At 40.2% G+C, this 16,169-nt stretch overlaps 1 protein-coding gene across 1 annotated transcript in view; it reads left to right on the top strand.

Annotated features, from left to right (window-relative positions):
• LOC111158618 (protein kinase C theta) overlaps positions 1-16,169 on the top strand; it is a 180,775-nt gene that overhangs the window by 149,780 nt on the left and 14,826 nt on the right. The window contains exon 15 of the mRNA XM_022520757.1: positions 9,726-9,864. Coding sequence (XP_022376465.1) covers positions 9,726-9,864 — 139 coding nt within the window. The remainder of the gene's footprint in view (positions 1-9,725; positions 9,865-16,169) is intronic.

The raw sequence follows: 16,169 nt of genomic DNA, 5'->3' as shown, positions 1-16,169 counted from the left end.
TGTGCTCAGCAGGTAGTCTTGAAGATTCTCTCACTCTGCTCCTCTCCCCCACTCGCTCTCTCTCTAAAATAAATAAATCTTTTTAAAAAATTAGCATAGGTTAAGGGACCTCAGTGACAACATCAAGTATACTAACATTTGTATTAGAAGAGAAGAGAAAAAGGGGTGGAAAATTTATTTGAAGACATAATAGCTAAAAATTTCCCTAACCTGAGGAAATAAAGAGACATCCGGGTTCACGAAGCATAGAATCCAAACAAGAGGAACTCAAGAGGTCCACACCAAGACACAAAATATTTAAAAAATAAGAAATTAAAGATAAGAATCTCAAAAGAGGCAAGAGAAAAAAAACTAGTTATGTTTAAGTGAAACTCCATAAGGCAGATACTCTGAAGGCAAGAAGGCATGATATATTCAAAGTGCTGAAAGGAAGAAAACTGTAACCAAGAATACTCTACCCAGCAAGGTTATCATTCAGAACTGAAGAAGACAAAGAATTTTCCTGGCAAAGGTTAAAAGATTTCATCACCACCAAACCAGCCTTATAAGAAATTTAAAAGGACTACTTTAAGCAGAAAAGATGGGCCTTGAGGAAAATTATGAAAGGAAAAAAAATCACTGGTGAAAGTAAACAGAGAAAATCACTTGTAAACCTAGTATGAAGGTTAAAATGGAAAATCAATTATATGTACAAAAATTCTTGGATTCACTATATAAAAGTATACATAAAATATCATAGAGTGCCTGGGTGGCTCAGTTGGTTAAGCAGCTGCCTTCTGCTCAGGTCATGATCCTGGAGTCCCAGGATCAAGTCCCAGCACCAGGGACTCTAACCCTCCCCACCCTCATGTTCTCATTCTAAAATAAGTAAATAAAATCTTTTTTTTTAAATAGAACATTAAAAATACATAACATGGAGGGGGAGGACTAAGAATGTAGTCTGAACTTAAGTGACCATCAAGCTAATATAGACTGCTATGTACTCAGGATGCATTTATACATCTATAATAGATAACAAAAAATAAAGAGAAAGGAACCCAAGCATAACACTAAAGGAAGTCATCAGTCATAAGGGAGGAGAGCAAGAGGAGAACAGAGAACTACAAAACAACCAGAAAACAATTAACAAAGTAGTGATAAGCCCATACTTATCAATAATCACTTTAAATGTAAACAGACTAATGTTCTTGTCCCAGGACGTAAATGACTGAGTAGATTAAAGAACAAGACCCAATTACATGCTGCCTACAAGAGACTTCAGATATAAAGACACAGAGAAAATATAGGTGTGGAAAACATAATCCATGCAGATGGAAGAAAAAAACTATAGTGATATTGTATCAGATGGAATCAGGTTTAAACTGAAGGCTGTAACAAGAGTCAGAGGCAAGCATTACATAATTATAAAGGAACTGATCCAACAAAAGGACATAAAAATTATAAATATGTATCAACACAGGAGCATCTAACATAGGAAGCAAATATTGACAGACATAAAGGGAGAAATTAACTACAATGTAATAATAGGGGATTTTAACACCCTGCCTACATCAATAGACAGAACATCCAGGCAGAAAATCAATATGGTAACAGTGGTTTTAAATACATTAGACTACATGAACTGAACAGATATACACAGAACATTCTATCTGAAAACAGTAGAATAAACATTCTTTTCAAGTGCACGTAGGACATTTTCCAGGATAGATCATGGGTTAGCCCACAAAACAATTCTCAATAAATTCAAGAATAGTGAAATCTTATTAAACATTTTTCCAACCACAGCAATATGAAAGTAGAACTCAGAAGAAAAAAAAAACCTGGAAAAAACACAGACACATGGAGGGTAAACATTCTACTCAACAGCCAGTGGGTAGATGAAGTCAAGAAGGAAATCAAATATACTTGGAGACAAGTGAACCTGGAAACACAGTGGTTCAAAATCTTTGGGACACAGGAAAAGCTGTCAGTGAAATTTATAAGGATACAGGCCCACCTCAAGAAAGAAGTCTCTCAAATAAACAATCTAAATTTAAACCAAAGAGAACAAGAAAAAGAAGAAACAAAGCCCCAGTTTATGGGAAATAATAAAGTTCAGAGCAAAAATAAAGGAAATAAAGACAAAAAAAAAAAAAAAAACCTAGAAAAGATCAGTGAATCTAAGAGGTCGATCTTTAAAAAGATAAAATTGGCAGAACTTTTATCATAGTAATCAGAGAGAGGACCCCAAATAAATATCAGAAATGAAAGAGAAGTTACAACTGATGGCACAGAAATATATAGGGTTATAAGGAATTATAAAAAACTATATGCCAACAAATTGGGACAACCTAGAAGAAATGGATAAATTCCTACAAATATATAATCTTTCCAAGACTGAATCAAGAAGAAATAGAAAATCTGAACAGATTACTAGTAATAAAATTGAATAAGTAAAAAAAAAAAAAAATCAAATTCAACAATACATTAAAAGAGTCATTCACTGTGACCAAATAGGATTTATTCTAGGGATGCAAGGATGGTTAAATACCAGCTACTCAAGGTGAATACACCACACTGACAAAACGAAAAATAAAAATCATATGATCATCTCAACAGATGTAGCAAAAGCATTGATTAAATTCAACATCCTTTTATGATAAAAACTCTCAAGATGGGTTTAGAGAGATCACCACACGTCAACATAACGGAGGCCACACATGACAAACCCACAGGTAACCTTATATGCAGTGGTGAAAAACTGAGAGCCTTTCTTCTAAGATCATGAACAAGACAAGAATGTCCATTCATGCCACTTTTATTCAACAGTATTGGAAGCAGACAGGAAAAAGAAACAAAGCCATATTTGTTTAAAAAAAAAAAAAGTAAAACTCATTATTTGTTGAGGACATGACACTATATATAGAAAATCCTGAAGATTCCAAAAAAAAAAAAAAACTATTAGACTAAATGAATTCAGTGAACTTGCAAATACAAAATTAATATATAGAAACTTCTGCATTTTTATATACTAATAATGAAGTATCAGAAAGAGAAATCAAGGAAACAACCCCACTTACATCAAAAAAATACATAGGAATAAATTTAACCAAGGACATGAAAGCTATGTATGCTGAAAACTAACACACTGAGGAAAGAATTTGAAGACAAAACAAATAAAAGGAAAGATACTTGCTGCTCATGGTTTGGAAGAACACTGTTAAGATGTCCAGACTACACAAAGCAATCTGCAGATTCATTGCAATCCATATCAGAATTCCAGTGACATTTTTCACAGAACTAGAATAAAAAACTTTAAATTTTTATGGAAACACAAAAGACCCCAAATGGCCAAAACATTCTTGAAAAAGAAAATTAAACCTGGATGTATCAAGTTTCATGATTTCAAACTCTACTACGAAGCTATAATAATCAAAACAGTATGGTAGTATGGTAGTATGAATGGATCCAGAAGGTATTATGCTAAGTGAAATGAGTCAGACATAAAGAGACAAATACCATATGAATTCACTTATATGTGGAATCTAAAAACCAAAACAAAACAGAAACAGACTCACAAAGAGAAACAGGTTCTTAAATACAGAGAACAAACTGCTGGTTGCCAGAGGGTAGGGCAGTGGGGGGACAGGCAAAGTAAGTAGATACTGAGAGGTACCAACTTCCAGCTATAAAGTAAATAAATCACTGGGATGAAAATTACAGCACGGGGGGTATGGTCAACAATCTTGCGGAAGTGTTGTATGGTGACAGATCCTGACTACACTTGTGGTGAGCATAGCATAAGGTATGTAAGTGTTGAATCACTGTATTGTACACCTGAAAGATACCGTATGTCAACAATACTTCAACAGAAGAAAGGTTAAATAATGTGCCACACTGAGTGTTGAAGGCAGCAAACTGTGTATATCACAACACAGAAGCATTCCGTTAGAGATGGTCAGTACTGAGATGCTCACGGGGGAGGCTGAAAGTTCACTTTGAGAAACCTCTCCATCCCCAGAAGAGCTGTCCTACGTAGAATCACAGAACACAGTCTTAGAGGAGGTTTATGAGTCATTCTCCTTAAGCAGTCTCTTCAGCAGCCTTTGGATATATGGTGGGATTTTTGGTCTGTCTACAAAATATTATATTAAAAAGCTGTTTTATGTAATTTCTTTATCTCCAGGAAATTGAAAATTGAAAACCCTGATCAGAATCTATGGGTTGTTGGTTTATTTTTTTTTTCCCTCTTTACACCTGTGATGCCAGCAATACATATAAAAATATACTGGCACGAGAGCACTCAGTAGCTTGTGTAGGATAGATGAATTGGAGCGAGGAAAAAATAAGATTGGAAAGAGAGAGAGATCTTAGAGCTCAAAGGAACCTCTTGAGAGAAAAGCCCACATGCCCCAGTACAGTGTGCTTCTCCACAATACAGTGCTTTTCTCTAGCATTTCATCGTATAAATTGACACTCAGAACAAAAAGACCCATAGTCCTTAGTTGTCTTTAATGTCACAAACTGTATCCAGTTGAGGTCCCTTCCTATGTCCATGTATGAGAAGTGGTGTTTTCTACGGCTTTTTATGCACCAGTAAGAGAATATTGGGTTAATTTAGTAGCATATTCACTGAAGTTGTAGAGAATGCTTGAACGACACCATCAAGGAGAGGTCATCTAGCAAGTACACGAGAAGGAGACTGGCTTGCATTAAAAACCATTCAACTCCCCATGAGTAACTTTATTGACTTAAACTGTCCATTCAGCAACTGAATTAACCCGGGGATTCTATTAATTTCTTCCTTCTTCTGACCACTTGGGTTTATGATTTCTGGGTTTGTTCACAAAGGAGGTATATTAGTTTTGAAGTGTTGCTATAGCATTACCACACCCTTGATGGCTCAAACAGAAGTTTATTCCCTCACACTTCTGGAGTCCAGAAGTCCCAAACCAAGCTGACGGCACAGCCACCCTACTCCCCAAGTCTCTTGAGGGGAATGCTTCCTTGTCCCTGCTGGGGTCTGGTGGCTCGGGCGCTCCTTGGCTTTAGACAGCGTCCTTCCTGTCTGCCTCTGTCTCCCCACAGCCTTGTCTCCTTGCACCTCTTCTGTCTTCCTTGTAATCTCTTAGGAGGATACTTGGCCACCTGGATAACCCAAGATGATCTCATTCCAAGATCCTTCATTACATCTGCAAAGACCCTTTTCCCAAAGAAGGTCTCATTCACAAGGTTCTAGGGGTGAGGATATGAACTTCTTTTGGGGGGCCACCTTTCAACCCACTATAGCTGGTGATATTGACAGACCAACCCCAGAACGGGCAGCCCTTCGTTAAGCATTGCAGTGTGCACAAAACGTACTGAACTCCCAATCCCTGGATACCTAATGATGTCACTTCCTGGGTTATTTTATTTTATATGTTTTGGAGAAAAAGTATAAGTACATGATAAGACACTTTAAAAAAAAGTCTGAGTGGATAAGATGCTAATTAAAAGTGTCAACAAGAAGAAAAATTGTGTCCTCAGAATTAGGGAAGGGTTTGCCAAAAAAATTTTCTATCAGAAAGGGGATTTTTTTTTTTTTAGAGGAGGAGAAACTTTGCACATGGAAGTGATTCCAGAAAAGGCACAGAAACAGAAGTTAAGGGGGTCAACAAAGGAATGTTAAACAAATGGGTCCAGTTTTATTGGAAAGGCTGAGGCTGAGCAGTCCCAAGAACTGGGGCTGAGAAAAGTAGAGAAGCAGGTGCCAACATCATCTTTTATCTCTGTTGGTGTTGTAAAAGTAGGGGCATCTTAAAGGATGCCTCAGCCATGGTTTGGGTTAAATGTAAAAATGAGAAGCTGGAAAATATGCAGACACAGAAAGAGAAGAATCTAGAATCTCCCATCTTAGAACTATTAGAACTAAAAAGCACCTTAGATAAGATCTTATCCATGAGAACACTGGCCTAACCCCTATATTTGAAGCCACTTACAAATGCTTTTACATGGATTACCTCATTCAGTGCCCACAAAGGTCCTGTGGGATAAGCAAGGCAGGCATCATTGTACCCATTTTCCAGATAAATCTCCGTGGGCTTAGAGGGGATGTGGCTTGGCTGAGCTGGTGTTCTGTAAGGAATATGTGATGAGTAAATAGCTGATGTGCCTACGAATGCTTTGGCCTTTGGGTTCTGTGGCATTTCCAGTTAGCCCTCCTCTGCCCTCATTCCTTACCTTCATGGAGGTCTGTCTCTGGACCGACAGACTTCTGGACCGACAGACTTCTGGACCTTTCGCATTCTGTCTTAATCTCTCAAAACATCAATGACCCTTTCTCTGTCAACCCCTAACACTTGGTTCACCTTAGAGGGTGGAATGAAAATCAAACATTATGCTCATTTTCCTAGCCTGAGGCCCAGACAGAATCTATGTTTAGGATTGATTAAAATGCACCCTTGTAATCACAGGAGACTCGGGATCTCAGCAAGTTCAGTTCAATGAGGAAGACTAGGTAAGCTTGGTTTAGAGGATGTAGAAGAGAAGGCCTGGGTTTGCACCCTAGCCCACTGACTGTATGGGCTGGGATAAACTCTATAAACCTTAAGAGTCTTGCTTTCAATCAGAAAAATGTGAATAAAAATAAGAATTCCAAATCAAAGGGTGGTTGGGAGAATCAAATGATAAAAAAGCACCTGAGAGCAAGAAAATCCAATACAAATATTAGACACAATGTTCATTGTCCTCAGGACCTATGCATAGCACTGCACTGGATATCTGGCGCTCTAGTGATGACCCCAAACCGTCCTTCAGCCAATTTCTAGGAACATGTGTACATGGCTCTAAGTGATGCAAATATGTTCCGTACAGCAGAAACCCAAAATGATACCAGTATTGCATAGAGCACATAAACTAATGATGTACTATATGTTGGCTAATTGAAGTAAAAAAAAAATAAGCTAATACATGGAAAAAATATTGTGTAGAGTGCTGATTAGAAAATGAATCTGCAGTTTTAGGATGTGGAGTAAAATAGGACCTATACTTGGATTTATTGGAATTCATAAATCACAATGAAAGTGAACTTAATTAAAATTAAGGAGTAGGAAGGCAGAAGACCCAAGGACAGACATGCTAGTCCTGATTGAAAGTGCGACAGCATTTGAGTTAGGAAGAGAGAGAGAACCAATGGGGTGTGAACATGAGATACATACTGACATGTGTCCTGGAGATGCCCCAGCCACCCAGCCAGATGGGAACAGTCTGTGACGCCCTGGTTTATGGAGATTATGGACCAAGCTAGCCCAGATGGACGCTCTAGGGACATCTGCTAATAGTGTCACTCCACCAAAACACAGCTGCATTCCATGCTCACTCTCTCTGGCTAATTTACTCCAGCAGAAGGTGGAGAAAGCAATGGAAGGGGACAGTACTTGGGACTTCATCGCAACTCATAACTGCTGGTGGCAAGCCAATTCCTGGTGGGTGACGGTTCATTCAACAAACATTTATTGAATGCTCTGTACATGGTACCCTCCTGCCAGAGCTGTCACAGTAGAGCAAACAGCAAACAATACACATTTCCACTCTCACAAAGCTCACAGTTTAATGAGAAGCAAAAAAAAAAAAAAAAAAAAACAGCGATCAGAACTTTAGGCTAATATGAATATCGAAGACCACTCAAACTTTTGCTTAAGTGAAATCTCCACTTCCTTGAGAACTGGAATGGAGAATGCAGACCAGTCAGAAACCAAAGTAGCTTCTCTCTCATCACTGTCTCTCTTTGGGTTTACACAGGCTCTGTCTCTGCTCTTGACCCAGCCACTTCATTTTTCTCCTCTAACTGGTCTTCTCTTCCTAAAAGGCCATGCTAGAGGACATCCATCAGCAACCCTAAGTACCAGACTTCTAACCAAGACACGTCAGTGCTACCTTCTCACAGCCCCAACATCCCCAAAGAGAAAACACGAATGATCCAGTGGAGTCCCATCATCTGAGGTGGAGGGGACAGGGCTACTTGTGAGGCCCTTTGGGACCAGAATCTTTGAGAAGAAAATGCTGAGCAAATTGTCTAAGAGGAGGTACAGAAAAGAGTAAACCGAGAGCTGTTCCTTTGTTCTCTCAAGCCACCTCTGCTAATAAGGAAGACCATGGTAGCCACCACCAGCCCCACATCCTCAACTTAGATTTCAGGAAGTTCAGAAATCCAAGGGAAGAAGACATAAAGGAAAAGAAAGCTGGATGTTCTAGAGCAAACTAGAATTCATAAGCTGCCATCAACTTAAAAAAAAAAAAAGTTTGAAGCAAGTGATGTCAAGTGTAACACTTGAATGATCTTTAAAACATCAATTCCATGGGTCCAGAGTGAGAAGAAACTGGCATAATGGCAGTTTATGTAGGGAAAAAAAAAAAAAAAAAGACACCGGGAGGTTTTAGTTTACAGTAAGCTGTTAACCACTACTGTGATCGAGTGTCAGGACACAGCAGGGCAACAGGGGGGGAGCAGGGAGGCTCAAGTGGGGAGGGGCAAAAGTGTCAGGACAGAAGGTAGCAATGCCACCGTCATTGGCACAATGTGATTATATATCTGAAGAATACTGGTTCCAGTCTCAAAACAAAGTTTTAAGAAGGAAATTGATAAATTCAAGCTATTTGGAGGGTAGGGGCCAGAATGCTGAGGCATCTGAACACCAGGCTACCTGAGGAACAAAATTCTTGACCTTGGTGAAGACAAGACAAAACAAAACTTGAGGTCACTTTCCAAATATTCATGGATAGCAATAACATACTAGTGTAATCACAGGGAGGCATGACTTGGTTTATTTTTTTTAATATTATCAGTCACATTTACTTAAAAATGGAATGGGTGCTCTACAAGGATACTGGTTCTCTAATGAAAGAGGAATTTATTGACGTGGTTTCTGGCATCAGATGGATTCTGGTTCTAGAATTATTCTCAGTTAGGAGCAGCCTTCCTCTCTCAGTCTTGGTGCAATACAATTTATCCATAAAGAAACAGAAATACTTGGAAAGTCGCACAAAATGAGCGTGTGTTTCAAGCCTTTCTTCCCTCGCCATGGAAAAAAGATGCTGGGATAAAGAGCCTCAGGTCCGTGTCTTGCCTCTTATTATATCGAGCCATACTCCTTGGTCAATCAGAAAAAGGGATCAGAAACCAGCCATTCCCTTGAAAAGTCCATGCTATCTACACCACTATCTTTTGCACAAGTAGACAGCTGTACGAGTTGTGTAACATTAAATACTACCCTATGTCAAACACATCCCCAACTACAGACACCTGAGGGCATTTCATCGCTGGCTGTTTCCTTACATCTCAGTATTGTTTCTTGCAGGCACCTTAAAACCAAAGGACGCTACCCTGGAGAGGTCCCATTTTACCCATCCCACCACCCATGCAGCCATCCATACTGAGCTCTGGAGATGCACCAAGTGCTTCCCTGGTCATGGAGGATAAAGAGTCTGTCAGAGTCAGACCTGAGAAAGCTGACCTGGGCCAACAAGGGCCAGAGGGAGTCCCAAACACAAGATGCTAGTCAAGGAGGAAACACCAAGGAAAAACCAGTGAGCAGAGGGGCAGAGCCATAGATTGAAGAACGGGGCTGGAAGGGAAGAGGAGGACCAGCAAAGCATGCACTTCTGATGGTCTCAGGCTGTGATGGGACAAATGACTGCCCCTCATGAGGCAATCCTATTTTAACAAAAAATGTATTGAAGTGAGATTTTGCTTTGCTTTTGTGTTTCAGAGACTTGAAGCTCGATAACATCCTGTTAGACAGAGATGGACATATCAAAATAGCAGACTTTGGAATGTGCAAAGAGAACATGTTAGGAGATGCCAAGACAAACACTTTCTGCGGAACCCCTGACTACATCGCCCCGGAGGTAAGGATGTGCTGCCTGAAGGGTGTGCATGGGCGCTGGCCCAACTCCACATGTCCCAAGCACCACTGCTCCTTCCTCCTGTAGGGGGTGGAAATCAAAAGACTTTGATAGTTTGTTTCAGGATTGGTCTTTGTTTTTCTGAGTATCTCATACATGCAGTTGCACACAGGGGCTGTGTTATTATTTAATTATTAATTATTTATTATTATTTATTCTGTTATTATTTTTTTTTAAGATTTTATTTATTTATTTGACAGAGAGAAATCACAAGTAAGCAGAGAGGCAGGCAGAGAGAGAGGAGGAAACAGGCTCCCTGCTGAGCAGAAAGCCCGATGTGGGGCTTGAACCCAGGACCTGGGATCATGACCTGAGCCAAAGGCAGCGGCTTAACCCACTGAGCCACCCAGGCGCCCCTCTGTTATTATTTAATGGGAGGTGGTGCTCATGCTGATTAGGTAGTCTGAGTCTTGAATGGCTCTGCATACACTCCTCAGTCGTGGCTCCTCCCACAGCAGCCTTAAACTGTATTCACTCCACTGAGACCAACCAGAGGAAACAATGGTGAAGAACCAGGTGGTCACCAAGCAGGTTCATAAGCGTCCACCTGAATAAGTCCAGTGGTTTCATCTTGGGACCAGAAACACCTAAAATGTGGTTTCCAAGCTGCTGCTGTGTGACCATGGAGAGATTGCTGCGGTCTGCAGACCCGCAGACCCACAGCCCCTTTTCTGAGGAGGATACTTATGGTCCAGCTTATTTTTAGTGTAAAATGGAAGAACCTACGAAAGTTATAAAAGGAGGGAAGCTAATATTCTAAGCCCTTAGAAGAATGGCAGTTTCTCAGAAGGCCACTGACAATCCTACTCTACCCGTGTTCCCCTCCCCTTGTTATGGAGTCCTCCCCCACGGCTGACTCCAGGGCAGTTGGACACTCCTTTGCACTTGGCCCTTCTCATAGCACAACACTCACCTTCATTGTTGTTGTTCTTTTTTTAATATCAATCTCCCTGTACTATCAGATGATTGTTCTAAAGTCAGACTATTTATTTTGCAATCATTGTAGATTAACAAGAAGTTGCACAAATAGTAGAGACATGCCACCTATGTGTACCTTTCCCCCAGTTTCCTCCAATGGTTACATCTTCTATAACTGTGCTGTAAGACCAAGACCTGGGGATGGATATGGGTATAACATGTATCCAGTTCTATACCGTTTTCATCACATGGTTTTTATCCCGTGTATACATGAGTGTACATTACTCACATTTACATCCACAGACCAAGTACAGGGCTTGGCACATTAAGTTGCTAATAAAATAGCTTTGGGAAGAATGAATGAATGAGTATTGATGTGTAAAATGTTTGATAGCGTTGGACTTCTGATTTCCTGGGCCAAAAATTAGCAAGTCTGGCATTGCTCACGTAATTGTGGCACCCTAACTCTAAGAAATACGTGGTTTTGTCCTGTGCTTATTTGGTATTTAATTTTAATTGAACCTTGTTTAAATGCAAAATTGGCCTCTGGGCTACAAGAAATTATAGCTTTTAACTTTCCTGTCTGTATGCCAGATTCTTTCCCTCATTCCGTTTGCAGAATTTAGCATCAGTGACTGACTTCTCTTTTTGCAAATTCAGTCTCTCTCATCTTCCAGCATCCTTTTCTTCACACTATTCCATTCTTTTCTTAAGATTTTATTTATTTATTTGTCAGGGAGCACAAGCAAGGGGAGCAGCAGGCAGAGGAAGAAGCAGGGTCCCCACTGAGCAGGGAGCTCAATGCAGGACTCCATCCCAGGACCCTGGGATCATGACCTGAGCTGAAGGCAGACATTTACCCGACTGAGCCCCCCAGGTGTCCCACACTCTTCCATTCTTGACGCCCTTATTTTCTTATTATATGTTCTCCATGAGTGATAGTATTTAGGACTATAGTTTAAATCAATATGGCCAGCCCAAACTTGCTCCAGCTGCCACAGACAAAAAAGACTGGGATCATTCCCTGCATATTTTCAGACCACAGTGCTCTGAAGCTAGAACTCAATCACAAGAAGAAAGTTGGAAAGAACTCAAATACATGGAGGCTAAAGGGCATCCTTCTAAAGAATGAATGGGTCAACGAGGAAATTTAAAAAGAATTGAAAAAACTTCATGGAAACAAATGAAAACATAACTGTTCAAAATCTTTGGGACATAGCAAAGGTGGTCCTGAAAGGAAAGTATATATAAGCCTTTCCTCAAGAAACAAAGGTCTCAAGTACACAACCTAACCCTATACCTAAAGGAGCTGGAGAAAGAACAGCAAAGAAAGCCTAAACCAAGCAGAAGAAGAGAAATAATAAAGATCAGAGCAGAAATCAATGAAATAGAAACCAAAAGAACAGTAGAACAAATCAATGAAATTAGGAGCTGGTTCTTTGAAAGGATTAATAAGATTGATAAACTGCTGGCCAGACTTAACAAAAGAAAAGAGAAATGACCTAAATTAATAAAATCATGAATGACAGAGGAGAGATCACAACCAACAACAAAGAAATACAATTATAAGAACATACTATGAGCAACTCTACGCCAACAAATTCAACAATCTGGAAGAAATGGATGCATTCCTAGAGACATATAAACTACCAAAACTGAACCAGGAAGAAACAGAAAACCTGAACAGACCTATAACCAGTAAGGAGATTGAAGCAGTCATCAAAAATCTCCCAACAAACAAGAGCCCAGGGCCAGACAGCTTCGCAGGGGAATTCTACCAAACATTTAAAGAAGAATTAATACCTATTCTCCTGAAACTGTTCCAAAAAATAGAAATGGAAGGAAAACTTCCAAACTCATTTTATGAGGCCAGCATTACCTCGATCCCCAAACCAGACAAAGACCTCATCAAAAAAGAGAATTACAGACCAATATTCTTGATGAACACAGATGCAAAATTCTCACCAAAATACAAGCCAATAGGATCCAACAGTAAATTAAAAGGATTATTCACCACGACCAAGTGGGATTTATTCCTGGGCTGCAAGGTTGGTTCAACATCTGCAAAATCAATCAGTGTAATACAATACATTAATAAAAGAAAGAATAAGAACCATATGATACTCTCAATAGATGCTGAAAAAGCATTTGACAAAGTACAGCATCCTTTCCTGGTCAAAACTCTTCAGAGTATGGGGATAGAGGGTACATTCCTCAATATCATCAAAGCCAGCTATGAAAAACCCATAGTGAATATCATTCTCAGTGGGAAAACAGAGCTTTTCTTCTAAGGTCAAGAACACAGCAGGGATGACATTATCACCACTGCTATTGAACATAGTACCTGAAGTCCTAGCCTCAGCAATCAGACAACAAAAAGAAGTTAAAGGCATCTGAATTGGCAAAGAAGAAGTCAAACTCTCACTCTTTGCAGATATGATACTGTATGTGGAAAACCCAAAAGACTCCACTCCAAAACTGCTAGAACTCATACAGGAATTCAGTAAATTGTCAGGATATAAAATCAATGCACAGAAATCAGTTGCATTTCTATATACCACCACCAAGACAGAAAAGAGAGATATTAAGGAGTCAATCTCATTTACAATTGCACCCAAAACCATAAGATACCTAGGAATAAACCTAACCAAAGAGGCAAAGAATCTATACTCAGAAAACTATAAAGTACTCATGAAAGAAATTGAGGAAGAAGAAGAAATGGAGAAGCATTCCATGCTCATGGATTGGAAGAACAAATATTGTGAAAATGTCTATGCTACCTAAAGCAATCTACACATTTACTGCAATCCCTATCAAAATACCATCAATTTTTTTCGAAGAAATGAAACAAATAATCCTAAAATTTATATGGAACCAGAAAAGACTCCAAATAGCCAGAGGAATGTTGAAAAAGAAAACCAAAGCTGGTGGCATCACAATTCCAGACTTCAAGCTCTATTACAAAGCTGTCATCATCAAGACAGTATGGTGCTGGCACAAAAACAGACACATAAATCAATGGAACAGAATAGAGAACCCAGAAATAGACCCTCAACTCTATGGTCAACTAATCTTCGACAAAGCAGGAAAGAATGTCCAATGGAAAAAAGACAGCCTCTTCAACAAACGGTGTTGGGAAAATTGGACAGCCACATGCAGAAAAATGAAACTGGACCATTTCCTCACACCACACACAAAAATAGACTCTAAATGGATGAAAGACCTGAATGTGAAATAGGAATCCATCAAAATCCTTGAGGAGAACACAGGCAGCAACCTCTTTGATCTCAGCCGCAGCAATTTCTTCCTAGAAACATCACCAAAGGCAAGGGAAGCAAGGGCAAAAATGAACTATTGGGACTTCATCAAGATCAAAAGCTTTTGCACAGCAAAGGAAACCGTCAACAAGACTAAAAGACAACTGACAGAATGGGAGAAGATCTTCGCAAACGACATATCAGATAAAGGGGTAGTATCCAAAATCTATAAAGAGCTTATCAAACTCAACAGCCAAAGAATAAATAATCCAATCAAGAAATGGGCAGAGGACATGAACAGACATTTCTGCAAAGAAGACATCCAGATGGCCAACAGACACATGAAAAAATGCTCCATATCACTTGGCATCAGGGAACTACAAATCAAAACCATAATGAGATACCACTTCACACCAGTCAGAATGGCTAAAATTAACCAGTCAGGAAATGACAGATGTTGGAGAGGATGCGTAGAAAGGGGAACCCTCCTACACTGTTGGTGGGAATGCAAGATGGTACAGCCACTCTGGAAAACAGCATGGAGGTCCCTCAAAAAGTTGAAAATAGAGCCATCTTATGACCTAGCAATCACTCTACTGAGTATTTACCCTAAAGATACAAATGTAGTGATCCAAAGGGGCACGTGCACCCGAATATTTATAGCAGCAATGTCCACAATAGCCAAACTATGGAAAGAATCTAGATGTCCATCAACAGATGAATAGATAAAGAAGAAGTGGTATTTATATACAATGGAATACTATGTAGCCATCAAAAGAAATGAAATCTTGCCATTTGCAATGACATGGATGGAACTAGAGGGTATTATGTTAAGCAAAATAAGTTAATCAAAGAAAGACAACTATCATATGATTTCTCTGATATGAGGAATTTTAGAGGGAGGGTGAGGGGTTATGGAGGGAAGGGAGGGAAAAAAATGAAACAAGATGGCACAGGGCGGGCGGGGGGGTGGGGAGAGAAACCTTAGGAGACTCTCAATCTCACATAACAAACTGAGGATTGCCGGGGGTGTGGGGGTGGGGATAGGGTGGCTGGGTGATGGACATTGGGGAGGGTATGTGCTATGGTGAGTGCTGTGAAATGTGTAAGACTGATGATTCACAGACCTGTACCCCTGGGGAAATAATACATTATATGTTAATTTTTAAAAAAAAAATACCCACACGGGAGCACAGAGCACAGAGTAGGCGGACAAGGCCATGAGGCCCACCTGGCAGACAGGAGAACCCAAATTACAGCAATAAATGCATTTTAGAGCAATACCAGGAGCGATGCAGCAGGACAAAAAAGAAAAACAAAAAACAGACTTCCCTCCCCAAAGCTGGGGAGTATACCCAGTCCATATCTCCTGAGATACTAAACTCTGCGGTTCCCTGCATCTTCCAGTGACGGGACTGAGGGTCGAACATAGAATTGGGGGTCCAGGCTCATTTTGACAAAGACTAGGGAAAGAAACACAGGAACACCCTCTCTTAGTATATACTAACCACTTAGTAAATCCGTGTGGGATTCTGGTGCCCAGAAGGCTCCCCGGGAAGAGCAGGAGTCACTTGAAGACCAACAGGTGCTCGGGTGGGGGGGCGGGGGCAGGGGGGAGTTTGGGGGGGTCCCTTCATGAACTCGGACAGCACATCAATGCCGTGAGCTTATACAGATGTAACGCCCTAGCTCTGCCAGGCAGATGGAATTGCAGACCGCTCTCACTGCTGGAGAGGACGGAGACTCTGACGTCAAGGGGCAGGGTCTTTACTATCTGAATCATTTGAGTAAAGTTGGGGGAGGGAAGGGGACAAAAGATGATGAGACCATGAGAAGGCAGCAGCGGTTAAGACAGAAACAGGGAAAGGGGCCGCTCCAGTCAGGGTTTCTCCACCACTTTCTTTTAAAATATCGACAATGTGAGCCTGGACTTGATAGCCTGAGGCTTAATCCAGGAGACATTAAATATGAAAGGAACATTATGTAGTAACCCTGTCCCCCAGCAAGGACCAGCATCCAGAATATCGCTCAACTCACTCACTAGGACATCTTAAATAAGACAGGCAACCTCCT

The sequence above is a fragment of the Enhydra lutris genome, unplaced genomic scaffold, assembly GCF_002288905.1.
Source record: "Enhydra lutris kenyoni isolate GAN:26980312 unplaced genomic scaffold, ASM228890v2 scaffoldscaffold61, whole genome shotgun sequence".
NCBI classification, from domain to species: Eukaryota; Metazoa; Chordata; class Mammalia; order Carnivora; family Mustelidae; genus Enhydra; species Enhydra lutris.
The sequence above is the reverse complement of the archived record's forward strand: the minus strand, read 5'-3'. Positions and strand labels throughout refer to the sequence as shown.